Source organism: Amblyomma maculatum, chromosome 5, assembly GCF_055883805.1.
Source record: "Amblyomma maculatum isolate TAMU_Amacu chromosome 5, ASM5588380v1, whole genome shotgun sequence".
NCBI lineage: Eukaryota > Metazoa > Arthropoda > Arachnida > Ixodida > Ixodidae > Amblyomma > Amblyomma maculatum.
Genome location: NC_139348.1, coordinates 135,008,934 through 135,033,028, shown reverse-complemented (window position 1 = coordinate 135,033,028; position 24,095 = coordinate 135,008,934). Strand labels below are relative to the sequence as shown.

At 45.2% G+C, this 24,095-nt stretch overlaps 2 protein-coding genes across 2 annotated transcripts in view; one reads left to right on the top strand and one right to left on the bottom strand.

The window, feature by feature from the left end:
• The first annotated feature begins 86 nt into the window (after positions 1–86).
• On the top strand, positions 87–2,905 carry Dph1 (diphthamide biosynthesis 1). Its single transcript, XM_084604402.1, has 2 exons — positions 87–995; positions 1,590–2,905. Exons 1-2 carry the CDS (start codon positions 250–252, stop codon positions 2,092–2,094), a joined length of 1,251 nt encoding a protein of 416 aa, XP_084460528.1. The 5' UTR covers positions 87–249; the 3' UTR covers positions 2,095–2,905.
• A 5,578-nt stretch (positions 2,906–8,483) lies between these two features.
• The window catches only part of retm (real-time), a 48,446-nt gene continuing 32,834 nt past the window's right edge, over positions 8,484–24,095 (bottom strand). Inside the window, exons 6-11 of the mRNA XM_084604401.1 lie at positions 23,104–23,222; positions 21,914–22,570; positions 18,414–18,557; positions 14,448–14,753; positions 13,584–13,732; positions 8,484–12,063 (exon numbers count right to left, since the gene is read on the bottom strand). Of these exons, the coding sequence (XP_084460527.1) occupies positions 11,967–12,063; positions 13,584–13,732; positions 14,448–14,753; positions 18,414–18,557; positions 21,914–22,570; positions 23,104–23,222 (1,472 nt within the window). The 3' untranslated portion in view covers positions 8,484–11,966. The remainder of the gene's footprint in view (positions 12,064–13,583; positions 13,733–14,447; positions 14,754–18,413; positions 18,558–21,913; positions 22,571–23,103; positions 23,223–24,095) is intronic.

Genomic DNA, 24,095 nt, shown 5'->3' with positions numbered 1-24,095 from the left:
CACACAATTTCACGAACATAATGCACAACAAAATATAATTGCATGGTATGTCCATGGTTAAACATGTAAGAATATGTTTTCATGCATGTCATCGACAGCATGATCGGCAGCACCATCAAAATAATGGCTGCGCCCAGCATTTCGGCACTCATGGACATGGTATTCATGGCTGGAACTTCTGTAACATCGTGGCGCAGTTCTGTAGTATAGTTTTTCGCGACTGTTTTGTGATCTGCATCGCATCCCGAAATGATGGAAAACAGTGAAGCTATTACCGTCGTTGCGAACCCGGCCCGTAAGGTTTTTTCAGCACGGAGACCAGGGGTGAGAACAACAAACCAAGTGCCGCCTGAGATCGCCGAGGACCCTGAAATTTTGGACGCCCTTCGATGTCTGCCGTGCAATTACAACTTTGAAGTACCTAAAACTATATGGAGAATCCGCCAGCTAGGAGCTCGCAATGTCGCATTGCAGTTTCCCGAGGGCTTGTTGATATTCGCCTTGCCTATCGCCGACATACTGGAAAAATTCACCGGCTGCGACGTTGCCATTCTCGGTGACGTGACCTACGGCGCTTGCTGCATCGACGACTACACTGCTCGCGCCCTGGGGTGCGATCTCATGGTGCACTACGGACACAGCTGCCTCGTGCCTGTAGATCAGATGGCCGGCCTGAAGATGCTCTACGTATTCGTGGATATTAAGATCGACGTGCACCACCTCGTGGAAAGCATCAAACGAAACTGGGGCGTCGACACGCGGCTGGCGTTCGTGAGCACCATTCAGTTCGTGTCAACCATCCAGGTGGTCGCCGCTGAGCTAAGGAACGATGGGTACCAAGCGAGAGCGCCGCAGATCCGGCCGCTGAGTCCTGGGGAAATTTTGGGCTGCACGTCACCGATAATCGACGACGCTGAAGTAGCCATTTACGTCGGTGACGGGAGGTTCCACATGGAGTCTTTAATGATCGCCAATCCACGGACTAAGGCGTACAGGTGAACAATGAGCTTTATTCGCTTTCCGATCTCTCTCTCTCTCTCTCTTAAATACGTGTGGGCATTGCTGAGAAATAGTTTTTGCTTAGGTTTAGTCCACTGAGGTATCAAAACAGTAACAATCACTTTTGGCGCAAGAAAATGTGACGAGCAGTAAGGTAAACAGTGCCCAGTCAAGTGAATTTGCAAAGAAAAACAAATTGAGGGGCATGGTTGATTCTTTTTTTTCATTCTTGTGTGGTAATTAAGTGTTCTGCATTTTTTGCACTTAGCGCTTTCAAAAGGTATGGCATCAGAAGTATGAGAGTGAGTTTACGTGTCTCGCATATTTAGCTGCCATATATATATATATATATATATATATATATATATATATATATATATATATATATATATATATATATATATATATATATATATATATATATATATATATATATATATTCAAATGTGTACCCAGTGCAATCACCAACGGACAATGAACTGTTTACTTTTTCCTTTTTTAGCAAGGATTTCCGCCTTGCAGTTTCATTATGGCTGCCTTGCTATTTTTTGTCATAAATCTGTCATTAAGAGCTGCAATTCAAAATGCAGGTACAACCCATATGATAAGACCTTGACCGAAGAAGGGTACGACCATTCTACAATGCTCAAAGTTCGTCAGGCAGCCATACAGAAAGCTGCCACAGCCGGTACATTTGGAGTTATCCTGGGCACATTGGGACGTCAGGGCAACCTGCAGGTTGCCGATGGCTTGAAGAAAACCCTTTCTGTAACTGGAATGTCTGCGCAAAGAAAAGTGATTTGCGTTCTTCTCTCGGAGATATTTCCCAAGAAGCTGGAACTCTTCAAGGATGTGGATGCTTGGGTACAGACGTCATGCCCACGTTTGTCCATTGACTGGGGCCTCGCTTTTGCCAAGCCTGTGCTGACACCATATGAGGCTAATGTGGCAATGAGAACAGTAGCATGGAAAGAGCGCTATCCCATGGACTATTATGCCAAGGATAGTCTTGGACCATGGACTCCTAACCACAAGCCGTCTGTGTCAAAGGCCGAGGGGAAGTGTGAGAACTGCCAGTGTCAAGGCACCAGCTAACGGTTGGTCTGGATCAACTGCTCGTGCTGTTTTTGCGAGTGCTGCTTGAAGAAGCATTTACTGAAGTGCTTGCCCCATCATTGGATTGGATTGGATTGGATTTGTACTGAGGCTTCCCTTTTTTACCAGGTGGACCAGAAGGTCCTAGCCAAGTCAATTCCCGACTGTGACGCAGTCTGTCCCGCCATGGCGCAACGCCACCAACACTATTTGTCTAGTATGCGTTATCCAGTTCTCAAGGCGTCGTTTGGTTGTCTCCACAGCCACCATAGAGAAAACAGTGTTGCCAATAGGGAGCTACCACTGCTCTGTGTTGAAGTAATAATTTCATTTTTAATCTTAATGGCCATGTCGACTGCTACAAAAATGGCTGAATGTAGCCATTTTTGGGCACAGTTTTTGCCTCTTTCAGGCAGTGCTTGTAATAATTCATTAAGATTCTTGTAACCGATAAGGTGCTGAAAAGTAGCCATATATTATGGCTGGGCGTATGCATGAAAAAAATTGAAATATTTGAAACGTGGAGGCTTTCGAAAGTGGATTTACTTAAGTTGAGGACAATGCAGAGAACTCGGGAACGAAAGATGGTAGGTGTAACATTAATTGATAAGAAGAGTGCAGAGTCAGTCAAAGAAATAATTCGAGCTAATGGCATTCTAGCTGATATCAAGAAGAAACGGGCATGGGCAGGACATGCAATGCGAATGGTGGATAACCGATGATCGCTAAGGTTAACAAACCGGATTTCAAGGGAAGCAAAGCTTAGCAGGGAGTGGCAGAAAATTACCTGCGTGCGTGAGGTTAAGAAGTTTGCAGGGGTCAAGTGGATGCAGCTAGCACAGGACTGGGTTCATTGGAGGAATTTGGGAGAGGCCTTCACCCTGCAGTGGGGTATAGCCTAGCTGCTGCTGATGACGAAAAAATTTGTCAGAACACGGTAATATTAGTACTTTATATAAATTCACAAATATATGTGTAAACCTGCATATGCATCTGAGAATTCTAGTGCACCAAACTTAGCACACTACGGCCATCGAATTTGCTAAGAAGTTTGGAAAGAAAAAAGTGCATTTTGATGGCTTGGAGGCTGTATACAGAGCAGAATAAAACCGTACTTTGCGTGAGGCTGGTTATAGTAATCAGCTGTGAAGCATCCACAGCAGCTGAAACTCTCATCTCTCTACATGCTCTCTCTTCATGGTGTTCTGCTGCTGCTTATGTTTGCCGCGAGGTTCCTTCCAATGTGCGCTTTCAAGTGGTTGCTGATAATAATGACGTCTGGCCTGCCTGTGCAAACATCTTGCTCTCCTGCCTTCAAGGATTCCAGTAGTGGCATCTGACCACAGTTGGCTCATTGTTATGGAGTGCAGCTCTATTTTGACGACGACGGGATGTACAAGTCCTGTTAAAGTATGAAGAACGGGTGTTGTTACCTGTGCACCCATTCATGAAACCATTGGTTTCTTTGCATTGTCGATGGAGTGCAACTCGTTTCAGAATGCCACCTTGGCCTGTGTGAAGCCGTCATTTGCAGTGACCACTCAAGCGCAGGCCAAACTATCATCCTTGCACTTTTTTGCGGGTTGCATGAAACCTGGTCAAATGGGCTTTGCAGCTAATTGTATGGCGGCCTTATCTGTTGATCGATTCTATAACAAAAGCTTATGTGATAAGCAGGAAATGCAGTTTGTTTTCAAATTGGCCGAGATATTTGCCCTTTAACAGAAAGGCGCCATTATAAAAAAAACTGCTGGATATGCATCTTTGTATGTGCAGTGACAAACTGATGCTAATTTTTTAGAGTTGTGTAACCACAAATGATTGCAGAGACCCAAATCATGTAATTGCTTGGGGAACGCCTTGGTGGCGTTGGTCTTCTCTTGTCACTGATGTTCGCTTCCCTCCCACAGCTGCATGTGATTTTTATGATTTATTTTTTTGACCATGACAAGAGCATGATTTTATGAGTTGAAGTGCTAATAGCTATCACAGCAGAGGGGCATGACATTTGCATTTTCATAGAAGAAACACAGTGCCAGTTACACAACGTAAACGTAAAAAAAAAATAAAATATTCAAATGCGTATTGTCAATCTTTGTCACCACTATTGTGTTGCAGATAGCACAATGAAGGGCACCATTAACAATACAATGGGCCAGTTTAGGAAAGTTCATTCTAACTCGTTTATTGCGGTATCTCAACATATTGTTTGGCACATCATAGCCTTAATTGCTTTTGCGCCATAAAACTCAACATAACTAACCTTGACAAAAGGATTGCTCTTCAGGTGCCCCTCAAATGAAGAAATAAAAATGTCTTCCTTTGAATTCTTTGAAGCTAAAGTTTGTCAAGCATGACATTGCATATATAACTGCTGAAATGTCTTACAAGGTTATGGCAGGAATGAAAATATTTTACCTCATATTTCTATAATTGAGCACTGCATGTATTGAAGCAGTTAAATTCATAATTTTCCTTTGAAAATGACAGGACTCAGACTGAAGCTTGAGCTGGTGGTAAAACTGTGTTCATGTATTCCACCAAATGCTGAAATCTCAGTAAAATGTTACTGAATTGTTTAAGTGCACTATTGGGCCCAAATAAATCAGGCAAGAAAAAAAAATTGATTCCTGGATAATGAGATTTTCAAAATCTACAGCACCTCCTACAAATCTAGGTAGTATTTACTCATCCCTGGGTCATTCAATCCTATTTATAAGGCGTAAACGAGCTGAAGACATCTAATTTTTTCCCAAATACGTATTTTTGGCTGTTTGGTAGGTTAAAAAGAGAATATCTTTCCATCAAGAGCAGACAAAGGAATCATTTTATTGTAGCTTACAGTATACAATATTGGGAGCTGATTTCTCTGTGCTAGTTATTTTGTGCATTTTGTAATTAAACTGCTTGTCAACCAATCCTTTATGCGTTGAAATCCAACAAGCTAAAAATTACAAAATATTGCCTTAATAAAAAAAAGTACTTCCTACACTGCATTCCTTGTACTGCATACTATCTAGCCACATATTAGTAATAGTTTTGTAATCAGTGTTTTTCTTCCTATTGTTTTTGCAAACAAAGGAGTAAAACTTTGAATGTCTTGAAAACAGACTGACATATCAGAAAAAGTTATTACATATTTGATATTAGGATAAAAATGAGATTAATACTGTATTTTCATTGCACGAAAATGTCCCCCATAAAGGCCCTATTGTCCAGAAAGAAATGGAATTAGTGCCGTCAGCATGTGGGCAAAAAAAGAGCATGTATCTGGTAGGCGACAGGTTGTGCAACGTCACGAGACCACGCCACGCGGCCGAGTTGCAGGAAGGGAAGTGTTTTCGGTTTGGCTTAGGTTTATAGGGTTTAACGTCCCCAGGCGACTTCATGGATAGGAAACTTGCTAGTTTCGGTTTCAACTACACTGGGGACTGAAGGAGACTGATGCTTATAAAAAAAAAGACTTCCAGTGCATGCATGTGGCGCGATAAAATTCAGCGGAGGCCGAGTCGTCTAAGGCGCCGGCATCGGGAAGTGCTTTGTTTTTTGGCTGTGATGGTTCGAATCACGCATGGCGATAGTTTTTTTACAACGCTTCAACAGGCTTTCTTCCGGCCACTATGAAAGGAATTGGGGCTAGTGTCTTAAATGAGGGAAAATGGCTTCTATGGAAGTTTCCTACCCCTGGTGACTTAAGCTACGAGAGACTACATAGTGGAAAGCTCCAGACATTTCGACCATCGGGGGTTTTTTAGCATGCACCGACATTGCTCGGCACACGGGCTCGTTGCTTTCTGCCTCCATCGAAGGCAAGTATTTTCACGAGCTGGGAATCGAGCAAAGGAGCCATGGATTCCAGAGTCGAATGCATGCACGTTAACACAGTTTGGTTAAAGCGAGGCTTTGTAACTATACCAGATGGTCAGTCACATAATGTGGTAGCTTGAGACTGTATGCTAAAGAGTATGTGTGAGGTAATAGATGCACAAATTAAGGGATTAGTGATTAAAAGAGTACCAGAGTGCAGTTAAGCGAACGAGCATCTGTAGAGACAGCTGGCAGACTGGTGCCATTAGCACTAGAGAGTCATAAGGGCAGAGCCTAAGTGTCCCGTAATTTTTTAATAAGCTTACATGCACTTACCAGTGTGCCTGTTCATGAAAAGCGATGCTATCTTTGTATTGCCAATGAAGCGCTTTCAGCTTCAGACACTAGACAGAACCATAGTGTTTTGAATTCCTTCGATTAAATGGCAACCATGGTTAACTTTTGCCAACAAGGTGCAACATCAATTTTCAGTGTAGGAACTCAAATGAACTCTACTCAGTACCAAAACTGTCCCTTTAATGAGTGCGACCTCTGTGTAGCGGTGCACTTTAATGCTTGCTCATTACCGCTAGCTACTGTTGCAGAATGTTGCGTTGTACAGGCGTCATGAACATCTGTGAGTTTCTTGCTTGCTTTGGTTTTCACTGTTCACGTATGCACAGGAGTACAGTCAGAACTCGATTTAACGAAACCCGATTTAATGAAGATATCGTAATTCCCCCTCAGATGCCATAGGATCCAATGCTTTGACTAACTCGAAATAACGAAATAATTCCATGATCTTTCCCAATTTAACGAACCTTTTTCGAAAAATGAAGGTGGAAAGGGGCTATTTTTGGTGTATGTTGTGGAGAGCACCCCAAAACTTATTGATTGCGAGCCCACGGTAACAGGGTGCGGGCACCTTCGTCCCGCTTTTTTCAAACTGCGCGGCTCGAAACGACAGTTGTAGTGTTCAGTTGAACTCACCAGATGGTGTCAGCGGCAAAAAAAGCGTCATGTTGCATTCCAAGGGGTGGTGCTGCACTTTGGTGCTTTTTTTGTGGCAGGCTTCGTGTGGTTCGTTTGTCATTGTGCTTCTGCGAATATTTCCCCGTGCCTTTGAGTGCATGCTTCTTGTTAAGCCTACAGTGCAGCGTAGCACTTCAGACCTACAAGAAATCGGTGCGGCCATTGCTCACAAAGCGCACGCAGGCAATGATCACAGACTTCGTTGGTGGAAAATAAATCTGTATTCGTCTTGGGCTCTTCTTGATGAGTAACAATTTGTTTCTTGTGTGCTAGCGGCGCCGGTCATTTTTGCTCGCCGCATTTCATTTTGGGAGCACTAACGCTTCATAAGTATGATACTGTGGTAGCTTTTTGGGTACTGCCACACCTTGTAATCGAATGCACAAAACTATAGGACTGAGAAATGCCTCATTCGATTTAACGAAATAATTTACGGCTGCCCCTCAACTGCATTAAATCGAGTTTCAACTGTAGTAGTTTACACTCATTGTTGTGATCTCTGCATTACCCTTTTGGTGTTCCTCCATACTCAGAGTTGCATACTACTGAGGGTAATTGTACAAAACTAACTGGCTATATTCAGAGCTTTCCCAACAGAAACAAGCTGGCAAACCTTTCCTTCTGCTGTGCAGAAAAGGTAGCTTGCTTCACAGTCAAATGCAGGTGCAAGCATGCTGTGGTGTTGGAACAGTTTTTCATGAACTGATCATGGAAGACAGTTGGGCTAGTTGGTGTGTATTCGTTAATGACTGCGACATGAACTGAGCGCCAAGCTATTATGTTGCCCCTTTTTTGTATAACACTACTTAATCTGCTGTTTGGAATAAAGGTTACTTCCCCTTCCCCACTTGATTCTTAGTGGCAGAAGGGAGAGTAAAATTGAATTATCGTAAGGAATTGACGCACAGTTTTGAAAAATACACTGAATGCTTTATTATACATATACTTCTAAAGCATCAGGAAAAACACATCTCACCTTTAACTAACAATGCGTTCACAAGTTCGCAGTTATTTTGCGCCAAACCCACGCGGCTCCTTTTGTGCATCACAAAGGAGCAAACGACTTCAGGCAAAAGCAGAAGACTGTGTAAGTACGCATATAAAAATAACAACAGGCTTCTGAACAAGGGCCAAATTAGCAAAAAGCTAGACAGTAAGCTTAAAAGTAAACTTTGCGATACAATGGCAACATGTTGATGATTTTTTTCAGTATTTGCTGCAGAAACAAGAAGTCCCTTAGAGCTAGATACTAGCCAATACCAGAAGCACGCTAACAAAAAGCTTATCCACCCATTCCTTTCAAGTAAAGCAAAAACACCAACGCGACAACTGGCAGCACAATGTGGAAGAACGCACAGGTACAGGTCAATACCTACAGCATGCAGAGGTTTAAAATGGTGCGCCTTTGCAACAAAAACGCCTTCAACATCCACTGGAACATATACAAAGCATACGTAGCTGGTAGGGGAGGGGGAGCATTGACATGCCACAGTTCCTAACACCTACGTACAGTCACAGTTGCTTGGGTCACACAAAGAGGCAAGAAGCGAAAAAAAAAAAAAAATCTAGCAACAAATTCTTGAAAATGGCAAGGAAAAGAAAAGCAAACAAAAACTTAGCCACAGACATCACTTCAATGCTGTCACTTTGCAATGGAAATGTCTGGCCTCTCTCAATTTGTCTGCCAATCTACCAGTGCAGTAGCACCTTTGTCCTAACCCTGTGCACAAAACTGAAGAACTTCCTCATGGCCCAAAAGTTTCTCTAAGTTACCTAGAGGGTAAAGAGGTCTCGCAGCAGTTCACACACTGTGGAAAGATGGACACACGAATGCCGGGTGGAAGACGCTTGCCCTGTTTGGCTTGGCTATTGTTAGGCAAAAGTGTGGATTTGGTCATAATAATGCAAATCTTCTCGAGGCAAACCTCGAAGAAATGCTGCGGCAGCTTCCGTACCAGCCAAACATCAAACATTCACTCACATCAAATTTACAAGAGGCAAAATTTGTGTTATCGAATAAATTTAATCTGGGCAACAGTAGACCGCATCATAGCACAGCAACAAATCTGCAGCCACATCCACATTTTTAGCCTAAAAGCAGCCAAGCTAAGTACGCAGTCTCTAGTTTCCAGCACTGCCGCAGTTGATGCAGCGTTTTAAGAAATCCTTATAGATAGTGGCACCTTTACTATACTCCCCTAGGCAATTTTGAGAAACTTAATGACCAGTAGGTCTTCGCTGCGCCAGAACTTTCACCATTGCACAATCCCATAAAGCGACCTGCCCAGGAGAAAAGTAGTGCTAAAAAAAAAAAAAAAAAGAATGTGGACTCTACAAGTGACGCACAAACTGACACCAACATGCACAAACACTGGTGGCACCGCAGCATGACACATGAAGATGGACAATGGCGTGGGCACATGTCGTACCACGCCGAGGAAGCACCGTGAACGGCATTGTGCGCAGTCCCTGATGCTCCAAACGCATGTAGGGCATACTGTGAGTGGAAGCCCACTGCCTACGAGTGACACAGGTCAAAGGTCAAGCATGGGGCACTGCAACCGGGGTCCTTCTAACGCAAAGCGAGCAGACCTGGTGTAACAGCACCCACCCCCCGATGCCTCAAAGCTGGATTTGGTTGGCCTCAACAGTAGCACCACTGGAAGACTCTCGCATGGCGATGCCTTTTAAGGTGTCGCACACACGACCCAGGCTACGATTAATGTGTACGGAGGTCAACGATGCACAAGCCTAACGAGGTCGACAAGGGAATGTTGGTGCAGCCAAGGTCAATTGTCACCAACACAAAAATGGAATTGATTGGTGGGAGGAAGCTTCTCTACAAGCAAGGAAGCTAATGCGCAGCACATTGATACATTAATTTTGATGTCCACGTGGGGTACAAGGCAAGTCAAAAAGCATGCCATGTGCCTGCTTTGGCACTTAATATGAGACTGCCACGCTGCTGTAAAATGGCGCGAAAAGAAAAATGCACTCGCTGGCGATTTCACGTGCTGCTTGTAAGTTTACGTAACTGAACGAAGATGGTCTACTAAGTTTCGTAATTAAAAGCAAGGATGGTTCCAGCCTAGCATTGCTAGACTACTGCTGCCACCTTCTAACCAAAAAAGCGTACTATAACACATTGCGGGAACACAACAGAAAATATCCCGGCCAGCTGCAACACCACGGTGCCCATACGCTGCACTTGGAGAACCATGGCACGAGACATGGCATTTTACAACACCGCTGAACCTACCTTAACTACTCTGCATATTAGTCCCTTTCTGGAACAGCAGAACAATGTGATAAGGAGCTCGTTTCCCAGTGTGACCTGCATAATAACAATGCAGTTACGATTACTCGAGAGAAGCTTAAGTGCCAGTAATGAATGAAGCAAAGAAAGACCGAATTGCAACTGTAGACGCCAGAATGCTTGTCACCTTACTGCAGCACCATACAAAGCTTGCAACGATGATGTAAGAGGGCACTGCACAACAATAGTCTTATGGCCCCAAACTGATTCTATGCCTCTATTTGCACCCCCTCCTCCCATTTATTCTCCAACAAGTGTGCAGGGCTCTCCCAGCTGGTCCAGTTAATGGGACAATGTCATACTAGATGCTCTTGCCGAGGTGCTACATATCATATGCTGTGCGCTATAGGAATGTAAAGCCGCAGGTCAGAAATAAAATTGCAAGACGTTAAGATCAACAAGCAAGTACCAGCAAGCAGCACATGTGTGTTCCCGCTGTGGATACACAGTTGTACAATGGCTGTGTAAGCTGTTTGGCGACAGCTTCGAAAATACTTTGATCACCAACACAGTGTCGCAGCTTCTCTGCCACTGACAGCTTGAAGCTTAAAAGACAACACGGAAAAAAAGTCCTCTCATGTACAACTGCAGGTAAAAGGACAAGTTACATCTACACACAACGGGAATATTTGGCCTAATATCCTGCCCCTGGAATGTACCTCGCGAGAATTTGGCCGTAACAACAACCTTCATCACAAACAACGGCTGGTGAAACAGTCTTTTGAAACTACAGAGTACGGACAGCTCAGCTGAGCTACGTGAACCAAGACTGGAGTTATGTGGATAAAACTTTAGCAGTGCTTACGAACTTGATGGTTCTCAATACCATGGATAAAGATAGGAGTCAACAAAGCAGCTGATCTGTACAAGGCTGCTATCCCCATGTGTAAGAGAAGCCTTCAAACTGCAATTATGCTCTGATGGGTTGTTTTAGATGGATGGCTGTCTCCGACACTAACTACAAGCGGATTGTTTCGAACCCCCAGACACTTAAAGGACAGGTCAGGGTGAGCGATACAAAGGACACTGTTGCTACCATCACCTGTACAAGTCTAAGAGGCTCTACTTAAACTGCTACAGGAAAAGACCCTAAAATGGCGCAATAGGCCACCCTAGAAAAATAGGGGTTTGGACTTGTATGGAGAACACGCACGCTGTCTCTCCGAAGGGAAGATCACTTCTACGCACAACAGGCTGACAAGAGGTATTCCTTTTTTTTTCTTCTTCCTTTCTGTGGCTATGTACACTATGGACTGCTTCTCTTTCGACCAAAATGTATTACTACTATCAGGGTGCCTCCAGCACAGACACAACCTGCTCCCCCACCTCCTCTCCATTCCAGAAAAGAAAGAAAGATGTGGCCTCGTGTAAAACAGCACCAAAGCACAACATGTGCACAAACCGCACGTACGCCGTCGTAGTCGTTTTCCGAGGAACTGCGGCTGCTAAAGACGCTTTGCGGACATGTAGAGCACTTCAAGCAGTCCATGGGAGTACACGACAGGTGCCTCCATATCTGCACAAGGCTGTCGACAGACTTGGCAAAGCACAACATATCCTCTGGGAAAGGAAGTACAGCCAAAACTCCCTGTTGCCGATGGGGGTCATCGTCTCCTTGGAGGCGCATCATCAAAAAACAGTCCCGTCGCCGTCAGGACCAGCAGGTGGTGGCTTGGACTGGCGATCAGGTGGCTATGTGGTCCTGACGTCACTGGCATCACCTGGACGGGCACGAGCTCAGCGCCGATGAGTGGTCGCTCGATGAATTGCACGTGTTTCCACTGTGTGAAGACTGCAGGCTTGACACCGACCCCCTGAAAGGTGGGAGAGCGTAAACGGCATGTAACCTACTTGAAAACTCAAACCAGTCTCACGGCTCTAAAAATATTCGAATATTCTGGTACATCTTGCCACTTTGTGGCAGTATCGAGGGGAAGAACTCGCTGTTTAACCAGAAATTTATCTTAAACTGATCAAGAAAGTCAAAATATTAGTGGACGGTGGCATCATACTGCATCCTTTCGTTGCTACTAAATCTTCTTGGAGTGTCTGAAGTGAACATACTACATTTTATGACAATGCCACAGCGTCACAAAAACAGTTATTTGTTTTCATATCAGTGAAAGCCTACTTTTCTCCTCTTTCAATAAATTACAGCCACTTTTATTCTTTAATCTTGCTCGATTTGATTTTAAAATGCATTCAAAACAAAAAATCATGCAACCAAAGACGCTGCTATACTTGTAGCGGTGCTTCCGTCGGTAACATTGATGCGACGGCAGCGCCACTACAGGAAAAAAAACGCTGTTATCTGTGGTACGTATCACCGATTTAATTTCATTAAATTAAAAGGCCCCAGTGACACCGCCGCAGCCTTCTGTCTTTCTCCTTGCGTAGCCACAGTGACCTCCTCTCCAGAGTGTGGGACGACCTTCTTCGGCCCGATTATTTCTTTTCTGAATCGCCCGGTCATCGTACGCACTTACCGCTCCAGGCCATGAGCGCAAAGCCACGCGAGCCGAGAACATTCCTTTCCCCTTTTTTGCGTGCGGTTCCCATTTTGGTGATTTATGCGAATGGGATGTTTGCTTGCTACGATAATTGCTTTTTAGTGTTGTGTTGCCCCGTATAATTACTCAGGCGCAACAAACGTTGCTTTGAGTATGAAATCCAAGTTTGTCCCTACTGGCCCGAACCTTGCAATGGCACTCATCGCACCTGACATCCAGATTTCTTTTTTTCACCTTTTCGGAATTTCGACCACCTGGGGGGGATCTTTAACATGCGCTGACACTGAAACGAAGAGGCGTCCATGTGCTCTACGATGCCAGCTCCTCTTTCTCTCTTTCCACTTCACTCCCACCTTCCTCCCTTCCCTTATGGTAAGGATCAGGTGTCCACAGAGCAAGTGTGACAGATACTGTGCCTTTCCCTTCCTATGAAACAATTATTATTATTGCTTACAAAAGCTCCACTTTCAGTGACAATGGCCTTTTCGTTGTTAGAATTCGGTCTGATATCAAAACAGGCTAATTTAACTTTGTGCACAGAAATCCATTTGGAGCACGATCAGCATCAGATAAAGCATCGAGCGCAACATGATGAAAGCGATTAAAACGGGGTTTCAAGTCCCGACAGCCAATATGGCACACGAAGGGAATGCCCGAGCCCATTCATATCTCCTAAAACTTAGTTACAGCCCCAACCAAATGCATGCAAACAGCAACAAGTAAGCATTGTCCGATGTAAGCAAAACAGACCAGAGATAAGAATAGGCATACTGAGTTCCAGGACAGTGGAAGGAAAATTAAAAAGAGTAACCCTGCACACTCACTTGTAGTCTTGTGACTTGAGCACCTCGTAGTAGTACATCACCTTGGCCTTGTGTGGTGATAGGGGAAACTCAAACGGATGGTGCTGGGGACCCTCCAGGTGGCGCCACTGAAGAATGTACGTGCCAGGCGCACTTGTCACGTGCGAGCCCTGCAGTAGAAGGAGCATACGCAGACTCCTCAAAATCGACAGTTTGGCATGTATAAAATAGATGGAAGTGCTGACTGACAAGATCACAAATATGAAGAATGGCACACACGACATGGGAATGTCTCATTCTACTGCATCTTTTGTCACACACAGGCAGAGCTGCGTTAGCTTCACGATTTTCCAAACAGGTTCGCACTATGAATTCGCGATTTAGACAGGTGTTGAAGGCGTTGTGAAGTCTAGGAGTAGCGTGCCTGACTCGACATCCAAGAGCCCCGGAAAGATGATTCCCATCCAACTATCCCACCTCACACGAGCAGCTCAGTTGGCAGCTTCTCCCAATTTTGTGACAGGATGCGGTGTCGTTACGTCACACAACCTATCGAGGAATCAGTGCTCACCTGCCAATATGACTCGCCAGGGCCATGCCCGTGGCTTTTTGGTCACAACACTAACAATGCCGACGCCAGATTTTCCGCAGAATATGGCCTTTAATTATCGTGTTAACAAAAATCACAGCACAGCAAGCAGGGAAGTCGGAGGCCACATGAAATCATACAAGGGCTGACCTTCTAACTGGTGACATGACATTTTCGTACATCCCTCTTTTCTGTAGCAGCGCTTAAAATAAATGTTAACTACAGATTTGAATTCTTGCTTTAATTACAGATAGTAGTTTTAAGAGCTCGCATGTGTCTCCCAGTGGACATCTCACCTGGACACTCTCGCCGTCATGGCACGTGAGGCAGGGCTCCACGGTGCGGTAGTCCACCCCAGCCACCCAGCCCTTGGGCAGCACCGACGGTGGAGTGTCCAGCGTCAGCATGGTCAAAGGAAGGGGCGAATGGGTGCATCCCACTGTCTCCTCTTCGGCATCTGTGTCGCCCTCAGTAGACTCTGCAGCTGTCTTTGGCGGTGGAAGTTCACGAGTCGTATGGAACACGGTGAACGACACGTCCTCTTTCATGATGTCAAAGTCCCAACAGATGACACTGCCTTGGTCAGCCACGTTTACCACCACCTGAAAGCGTTGAATAAGCACCTTTACTAAATTTAGACATGGAATGTCTCTGGTCTACACATGGGAAGGAGATGCAGCATGAGAAGCGGGAAGTGATTGGATATAATGACCTGCTTCGAGCTCAGGAATGCAAATAGGGTCAGGGAACAAATGCTTGCCAAAAAATATGCCAACGATTACGATACTCAGTATAATGTGAACGTTGAGCGCAGCTTTGGCTTTGGCTTTATGTCGTATTTGGCTTTGCAATATGTCGAGGTAAAAAATTCGAGAGAGATGTTTCCATCTGCGCTTAGAGCATAAGATATATTTTCGAGGAACACTTAAGCTCTGCCTTTAAGGGTATGACACGACCTCGCTGGCTCCAATCTGTGGCTCAGAGTGGGATGAAGTCCTTATCTCTCCACTCTGCCCACCTGACAGCCATGGCAGGTGGCTGGTTACACAGCCACCGCTGCCGACTACACCAACAATATGCTATCCAGGAACGGGCCACATAAGAGCTACACTCTATAATATCGTAGTGGAAATCACAAAGAAATGGGCATGCGCAGGTCACGTAATGCAGGTGCAAGATAACTGATGGTTGCTAAGAATAATGAGAATAGATTTGCAGATAAGGCAAGCGTAGCAGGGGGTGGCAGGAAGTCATTTGGGCCAATGAAATTATGTAGTCTGCAGTGACGAGGGAACTGCAGCAAACATAGGTCAGAGTTAACTGAATGTCAATGGAAGAGGCCTTTTTCCAGTAGCGGACGTAGCCAGGACAATGATGAGAATATTGGTGCATCAGCCAGATGAAGCTCTAATATGCAGCATCTAAATCATTAAGTCTAGAGAAAACAGCTTGTTTTAGCATGTGCACGGCAGCAACCCTTATAGCTCTCGCACCGCAGCCTGGATAACACTGAGCACGCTTACAATGCAGCTATGTTGCAGTTAAAATCGTGACAAAATTCAATTTTCTAGCTCATTAGAGAATGAGAAATCATGCTTAAATTCAAGGGACCGTTTGCTGGATCTAAAGCATCCAACTTTTTACATGCAACAAAAAACCTTTTAAAAGTGCCCAATTCCATGAAGGTTTTGTCAGAAACGAAGCGCAAACTTTTGCCAAGAATCATGCAGTCCGATGCTGGTAAACATGATAAGTAAGCCAATACGTAGCTATTTTGAATGGGCAAAAGTGATGTACTACCAAAAACTAATATAAATCCCACTAACCAGGCGCAAGTTCTATATTTTTAGTCTTTCATGGCTGGATACAGCCTAGTTATGAAATTCCTCAAACTCTGAATGAAAATGTGGGCCAGTCCTAGTGATCAGCTAGGATATGAGCTGAGCAATCAGCCTACAAGTGATGCCAAGCACTGCACTGTAGCAACCTTCCCTGCAGCAAATTCCCCGATATTGCGAAGTTTTTCGATTCCTCAATGCCACCCCCCTTGAAGTAAGCATATGTAACTAAGCAGTGGTTGACCTTCATGAATGAGCTCGCAAAGCCGATTGTCCGTTAGCCAGTGCGAAGTAGCTTAAACTTTTTCAAAACCGTGCCAAAGCTCTGCGACAGTAAATTATGAATCGACATCACACAGGAAACTCTACGATCCTTGTGCAACGCACCGTGCTCCACTTTCATCAGCGTATCTATTTGTAAAATGCAGCAGTCTCCACTGCTTCCGTTTCTCGAATGTCGCAGCCTGTGGTGCTACAACAGTTCATGCTAAAAAATGGCAGCTGTTGCTGCTGCTGCTTGTATTGGCAAAAAAGAAAAAAGAAAAGTACACATATCGATGAGATTCATGTGCCATATATTCAAGAGTTATTTGTCTACAGTATGCTACATGAACACAATATCGCCTATGTAAAGAAATGACGAATACATTATTGCTTGTTTGTGTCCCGGCAATTTCGTTTTAAGTGACTTGGACCACATGGCATACCCTGTAGCTGTCGACATTTCTTTCTGGTGACGGTTTCGAGCTTAAAAGGGCCATCACAACCTTGCGGTCAGAGTGATGGACACTCCTACTACACTTCTCTGAAGTATGCCCGCGATTTTTTGAGGTGGCGAAGCTTCAAACGCAAGGTGCTGCATCAGTCCAGTCTGTTAGATTACCATTTCCTTCATCCTTCCATATGAAAAGAGCTGCACAAGTCAGCAGTTCCTTCCAACTTGCCATCTGAACTCATGACGCCACACAAACTGCCAACCAACCAGCGCAGTTTCACCGGCCAACCACCACCTTCCAAGAGCATGCTCGTAACTTTTTCAAGGCTGTGAGGCTTCAAACAGCTGACACCACTGACATCAGCATGGGAATACTAACACTCCCATGCCGAAAAAAGAAAGAAAACAAAAGCAGAGATGACCAATACAACTGACATGATAGAGTATGTGCTGGCATTAGAGTTCCCCTCGGACAGAGCAGTCATAACAAACTGCTACCGACTTGCTCAACTTATGGCACTGTTAATCTCATCATCATCATCATCAGCCTGACTATACCCACTGCAGGGTGAAGGCCTCTCCCATATTTCCACAATTAACCCGGTTCTGTGCTAGCTGCATCCACTTGACCCCTGCGAACTTCTTAATCTCATCCGCCCACCTAACTTTCTGCCGCCCCCTGCTACGCTTTCCTTCCCTTGGAATCCAGTTTGTTACCCTAAGCGATCATCGGTTATCCTCTCTTCGCACTACATGTCCTGCCCATGTCCATTTCTTCTTCTTAATTTCTACTAGAATATCGGTAACTCGAGTTATTTCTCTGACCCACTCTGCACGCTTTCTATCTCTTAATGTTACCCCTACCATTTTTCGTTCCATAACCCCCTGGGTTGTCCTCAACTTAAGTAGAACTCTCTTGGTTAGCCTCTACGTTTCAGCCCCATAGGTGAGTACAGGTAAGATGCAACTCTTATATACTTTCCTCTTTAGCGATACCGGTAGGCTGCTAGTCACAATCTGCGAGTGCTTGCCAAATGTGCGCCATCCCAATCTTATTTTCCTTTTTATTTCTCTTTCATGGTCCGGATTTGCGGTTACTACCTGTCCTAAGTAGACATATTCGCCTACTACTTTCAGTTCCTCGCTACCTAACGTAAACTGCTGTTCCTTCTCTAGGCTGTTAATCATTACCTTGAGAAAATTGGCCCACACAGACAAAAAAAAAAAACTTAGTTGTGACTTAGCTTTGGTTAACCCTAGTTGAATTGCGAAAGCAACGGCGGAAGCTTCTTTTGCCTGCTACATTATTCCCCTATCACGCCCTATCAGTGTAAGGTGCTACATATTGAGGACACTTAAGCTCATCCTTTCAGCATATGACGTAAGCTACCAGCCCACATATAAAGTTACGACATATAAAGTTACATATAGACGTGCCTGCGTGTCGTAGGGGTAACGAGAATGCAAACAGTTCTGGCAGGCTGATTCTGATATCACCCTCCCGTATGAAAGGAGTGACCCGAGTTGGCAGCTCCCGCCCGTGGCATAGGAGTAACGTGAATTAAAATGTCATGGCAGGGTGGTTTTTTTTTTATGAGAAGACTGTAGCTACGACTCTTCATGGCGTAGCTTCACGGCAAAGCGAGGTCTCGCTTTGGCTGTCATAGTGTTGCTTTTGCAGCAAAAAAAAAAAAAGCCATGATTCACACCTCATGAACCTGTCCTCGGGCCAGGCTGACCGAGTGGTACATGGTGTCATCGAAGAGGTGCATGCCATCAGCCTTCTCTCGTTCATAGTCCTCCTCGGACATGTAGAAAGTCTTGGGAATAAGGCCTCCGTCGGGGATCGACGTCTGCACAAAACACATCACCATCAGGTATGACATGAACAAATCAAGTCAAAACAATCATTTATGTCATTTAGAGTAAGAGCCGCAGGCAAAAAAAAAAGCTCTTAATAGAAATGCGTGCCTGCACACTTGTAGAAGATTTTGAAAACTATGTCATTGTTGCGTATTGGCAACATTACCAAAGTAACATCAATTGAAAGAAACAAGTAAGACAAGGCTGACATGCAAAAGCATCAAAGTGGAAAAAGGTTTGCTGAATTTATGAAGCCCGGGAGTGAGTGATGACGTGGTCCCTGCATCCAGGCAATATATGCAGCAGGATTCCTAGTTGAAAGACATGCTACCGTCAGATGCCCGATTCTTGTCGGTCGCAGTGCAGGACAGTCCCACAACAAGGGGTGAATGTCGGCTTCAGAGTTTCCACATTTATTTATTTATTTATTTATACACAGTACCTACAGCGCCCTCACTTGGGCATTTTTGTTGGGGGGAAATCGACATAAAATAAAAACAGACCTATGGTACAGAATAGGTTAGGCAAATGATGCGATGTACAATGTACTCAGAAAAACCAAAAAAACCCATGCGTTATGGCAAACAAAAACAAAACAAAAATGAAAGTACCATTGTAGGCAGACAAGCACGGCCAAAACACACTCACATACAAAATAAGAGCATTTCACGCTACAGCACTGCTTCTACAATAAAGATTTGAGAATAACCAACTTAGAGATTTGCAATATAGCTACAAAAGAAGGACAACCACAACACAACAACAACAAAAATAGCTGGCAGGGACATAAATGCCGGAAATGAGGCCACGTCCGAGAAACTGCAGGAGTGAGGGCAACCCCGACACAGATCATCGGAAGCGCAACCATCTCTGCATGGGTGAGACTGTGGGGGAGGGTCACTGCACAGGGAGGAGGGATACGAGCCTGTGTGTGGCACCGGAGGCGTTCCTTTCTTGATGAAAGGAAAGTAGTGTTGTCCAAATTAAGGAGTCGAGGCAATGATGATCCTGGGGTCATGAGGTGTATCACTAAATCTGCATTTGTTTGACAAGGCAGTAGGTCCCGTAAAGCCTATTCAAGACTACAGGAGACATGCTGCGAGCTGGTGGATGTCCTGACACATCCCTAGGCAGCGGCTGACAAGACTGCACATAGGATTTTGACTGTGCTCCTTCTCGCAGAGTACTTTCGCTTCCGAGTCACTGTCATTTGCCACGGCCATGAAGAGATTGAGACAACACTAGGATCTGGGCAGAGAGGCTCGAGGGCAAGAAGACATGTGGCAGCAATGACATCTCTCGTGAACACTGACACTTGTGAGCACCGATAGCGAGGGGCAATATTGCTAAGGGAGAACATTGTTTTTGTCTCGTTTTTCTCCGCTTTCACCTCTTCCTTTGGGGGACAACATCCCTCCATTCTCTGCAGCTACTTCTTTCTTTCTTTCTCTCATCGCCGCCCATCTCCATTCTCTTATCTTACTTTCCCACTTCAATCGGTGGCCTTGGAAAAACTTCGACCACTCAACAGCTCAGGGTGGGCTCTGTATAAGAGCTCATGCTGTAAAAGGTATTGTGAAGTTTGAGATCAAAGCAAATTATTTTGTAGTCACAGCAAATAATGACTGTGTATTTGGAGGCTGCGGTTAGTGCATATCTGTAGAATTAACCATTCAGCGTGATTTTTCTGCCACGAGTGTGTTCTCTAAGGTCCAGACAAGATCTATAACTTTAAGGCTGTATCTGTGCTAAGAGCCATTCAAACCACAGTAGAATCTTGCAAGCTTGAACACGGTTAACAGGAATTTTGACAAATTGGTAAAATTCCCTTGGTCGGTGTGCATTGTGTACAATGTGCAGATTCGGGTGTTCCAAACCATCTCCTGCACAAGATTCGTGTCATTAAGAGGCCACTGCACTCTATTAACAATCCATCACTGCACATAAATGACTGCATAAGCTGTCACTATTACCTGCTAACCTGTGTCACTTTTAAACAGCTCCCTGACCTTGGCAAGCTCTTTTGCAGCCTGCTATCGGGGAGTACCATATAATACTCGTGTAAGGGCCGCCCCCCTGTAAGGGCCGCACTCCCAACTTCGGGGCCATAATTTTGAAAAAAGTTTTCGAACCAAATGCAGAAGTTCATGCACTAGCACAAGTTAGCCTTCAAGAGTCCTCATTACATGGCGCTAGCTTCTTTTCAGCCCCTACCATCATCAGTACTGTGAGATCACGTGGCGACGCAGTCTCCGCCACACGGTGCATTTAAGCATCTGTTTTTGCTCCAGTGCCATTTCTTTGTGTAGTGCTGTGGTGGTAGTGTGGTTTTTGTGTGCAGCGTTATTCAGTGGATTGTGACCTGTGTTCACCGCTCAGTGACTATGGGCAAGGATTTGGATCCGTACACCACTGCCTTCAAGCTGAAAGTCATAGCTTACGCTGAAGAACACGGTAAGCGGGCGGCTGGACGCAAGTTCGAAGTCGATGAGAATAAATCGCTGGCACGAACTGCAATCGCAAATCATTCCGCGAGAAGCAGTGCAAGTTTCCTGAACTTGAAACAGAACTTGTTGAGTACGTCACTACGACCAGAAAGAACGGCTATGCAGTATCAACGGAGATGATCCGCGTGAAAGCCGTTACCATTGCTCGCCACATGGACATTCCGCTGCAAGTATTAAAGTAAGTAGGGGATGGCTTCAGCGGTTCATGAACCGGAACACTCTCTTCATTTGATGCAGAACAACACTGTATCAAAAGCTACCCAATGAATATGAGAATGAACTGAAGTTTCACCGTTTTGTGAATGGGCTTCGGAGGGAGCACGGCTATGACCTTTCACAAATAGGGAACGTGGACCAGACGCCTGTCTGGTTTGATATGCTAGAACGTAGTACAGTGATGCTGTGCATCACCGTACTACGATGGCAGAAAGTTGTCACCAAACGTGGTCTTTAAAAGAAAAACGCTGCCCAAAGAGAAGTTTCTCGACGGAATTGTCGTTCGTGTCCCCGAGAAAGGTTGGATGCGTGATGAACTCGTTTTGGACTGGGTCAAACCTCTGGGAAGGCACCAATGACACGAGCTCGTCAGATAGCTGCCAAAGCGACAGCAATGAGGAAGTTCCTTAAATAAAGTGTAGTCACTCAGTAGTGTTTACATTATTATTTAGGACAGTCACAGCAATGGTAAGACTTTCATGCAGATATAGGCCTGACTCGTGTAAGAGCCACACCCCATCAAAATCGCAGAAAAAAAGTGTGGCTCTTACACGAGTACATACGGTATATGGAAGTTCAAAGCAATGTTGAATTGAACCTGTAAATCTCACTCGCTTGCTTACCTGGCAGGCGCCTCCCAGGAAGTCGGGCAGGTATGACGGGTCGACAAACTCAGCAAGGCCCGGCGGTGCCGTGTGCCCAGTGTCGGCAAAGAAGGTGAACTTGGAGCGCGTGTTGTCATTGATGAACGTTCCCACCAGGGCCCAGAGGATGGGAAAGACACGTGGCGCCCGCACCACCAGGCAGCGACCCATGGTCTCCGGGTAGTTGGATTCCACCATCTCAATGATATGCAGCAGCGCCCGCATGCCGGGACGCCACAGGTGGCGCATGTTGAGCCCTTCCAAGTCAAGCAGGCAGGTCCACGCGCTGATTGGCTTGCCGGCCTTGATTGTGGCCTCTTCGGTGCGCTTGAGGCCCTCCTCACAGAGATGCAACGTCAGCTTGACAAGACCCTGCTCGCCGATGGACTTGATGAAGCCCTTCATGTCGACCTGGCCCAAGCGGAGGATGTACATGGGGCGGCCGTCCTTGTCGTGGTGGTGCCAACCGCCAGGGAAGTACTCGCGGACCACCGTCGGCAGGTCGTAGGTGCTGAGGATGCGGTCCACCTGGTACTTCTTGCGCCACACAAGCGACTGGCAGAGCATCTCGCGAGCCTTCTCCAAGTTGAAGTCCTGTGCTTGAAGGAACCTCACCAGCATCTGGTCGCTTGGAACCTGTGTGTGCAAGAATGGAGATGTAGATCGAGGAAGGGTAAAAAAAAACTGCTACCCTCAGACATCCGACAGCAAAGTGTGCAAAAGTCCTCTGCCTGATTCAATGGATGCCACAAGCACATACTGTACCCATGTTCCTCAATACAGTGGAAGCTTACTAATACGATTTTCACAAGAATTCAAAATTAACACGTATTATCTCGCAATCGTATTATCCAAAACAGGCCCCAAAAGGGCGCGAGTGAATCATACTTGGTACAGAACTTACTTTTATTATTGCGTTCTGAGAAACTTGTCATTTTTGTGCTTGAATTTAGTTCACTGTCCGGAAACAAGCTTTTCTGAAAATAAGTAGAATGAGCTGCAGCTCTGTCACTTAGCTCCGCAAGACCGTCTAAAACTTGACACTCTGCCAACTTCCCCGGGAGCTCCACTTCACCCCACCGCACAAGTTTCGCTGTTTTAGGCCTGCCTTTGCAACCCAAACGAAATTTCTTGCTTGCCTGAAGAAAGCAAAACAGCGATACACATACTTTTCCTTGGTGTGCTTCGGCAATCCATTTCTTCAGCATGACCAAGCAGGATTCCTGGTATGGAGTGAGTGAGCCGAGGCAACGCTCAATGTACTCCGACTCCAGTTTGAAGTTGGCATCTGTAGGGGAAAGAAGTGCAGCCAGCATTGAGGTGCGGTTTGCCTGCAGCAAATGAGACCTTCGTGATGTAATAGGCCAAGACAATATGCCACTTCGATGATATCATCATAAGATTATCAGTTAATGTTTAAAATTGTTAAATTTTCATCTGGGACCATACAGAAGTTCAGTGGTCTGGGACAAAGTTTCCAGTTTAGAGACGGCTCAACTTACCAAGATGAATCTGATGTTACTAATGGATGTTTCTGCAATCTGAGAGTGCTACCCAAACACATGCTTGAAACTGCACAGATTTAGAAGTTACGCACATGTAGAGATGTTAAGATGCAGTCTCAAAGATTTCAAGACGTTTGTGCGCTAAGTACACTTCAGAAAAAAACAAACAAAAAGCAAATGTGATATAGAGCATTAAGCCAAGGCAATTTCACATTTAACAGTGCACATCCTTACTCAAAGGTACTCTTGCGAAGTGCAGCTTTAAAAACAATGAATGGTACATGATGCATCTGCGTTCATAGCTGGCGTAGCGTTTGTCAATTCCTGGGCCAGCATAATGTTAAAGTTGTGGTATTGTAATTACTATTCATTTCAGTTTTTCCTGCTTTTAGTCAATGGCTCATGTGGTGCCCCGCCTCGTGTTCACTATCGGCTACAGGTCAACACCAGTGGTGATGTGATGCCATTTGGGCTGCTGATAAAGAATAGGAAGGGAGAAAGGGAAGGAGGGGGGGGGGGACTAAATAAGACCAGAAAAGAATTATACTAGTGAAAAAAGTTTGGCCAGGGTTCCCAACAGCCTGCACTTTTTAAGGACCGGCTTTCGTCCAATTCCTGACTTCGATCGTGCTATATACACCGACGGGTACCAGCGA

Bases quoted from the DNA above. Each gene is read 5' to 3' on its own strand.
- Dph1 (XM_084604402.1), top strand. From the start codon at position 250: ATGATGGAAAACAGTGAAGCTATTACCGTCGTTGCGAACCCGGCCCGT. The intron at 996-1,589 runs GTGAACAATGAG...TTCAAAATGCAG, and splicing joins CCACGGACTAAGGCGTACAG to GTACAACCCATATGATAAGA.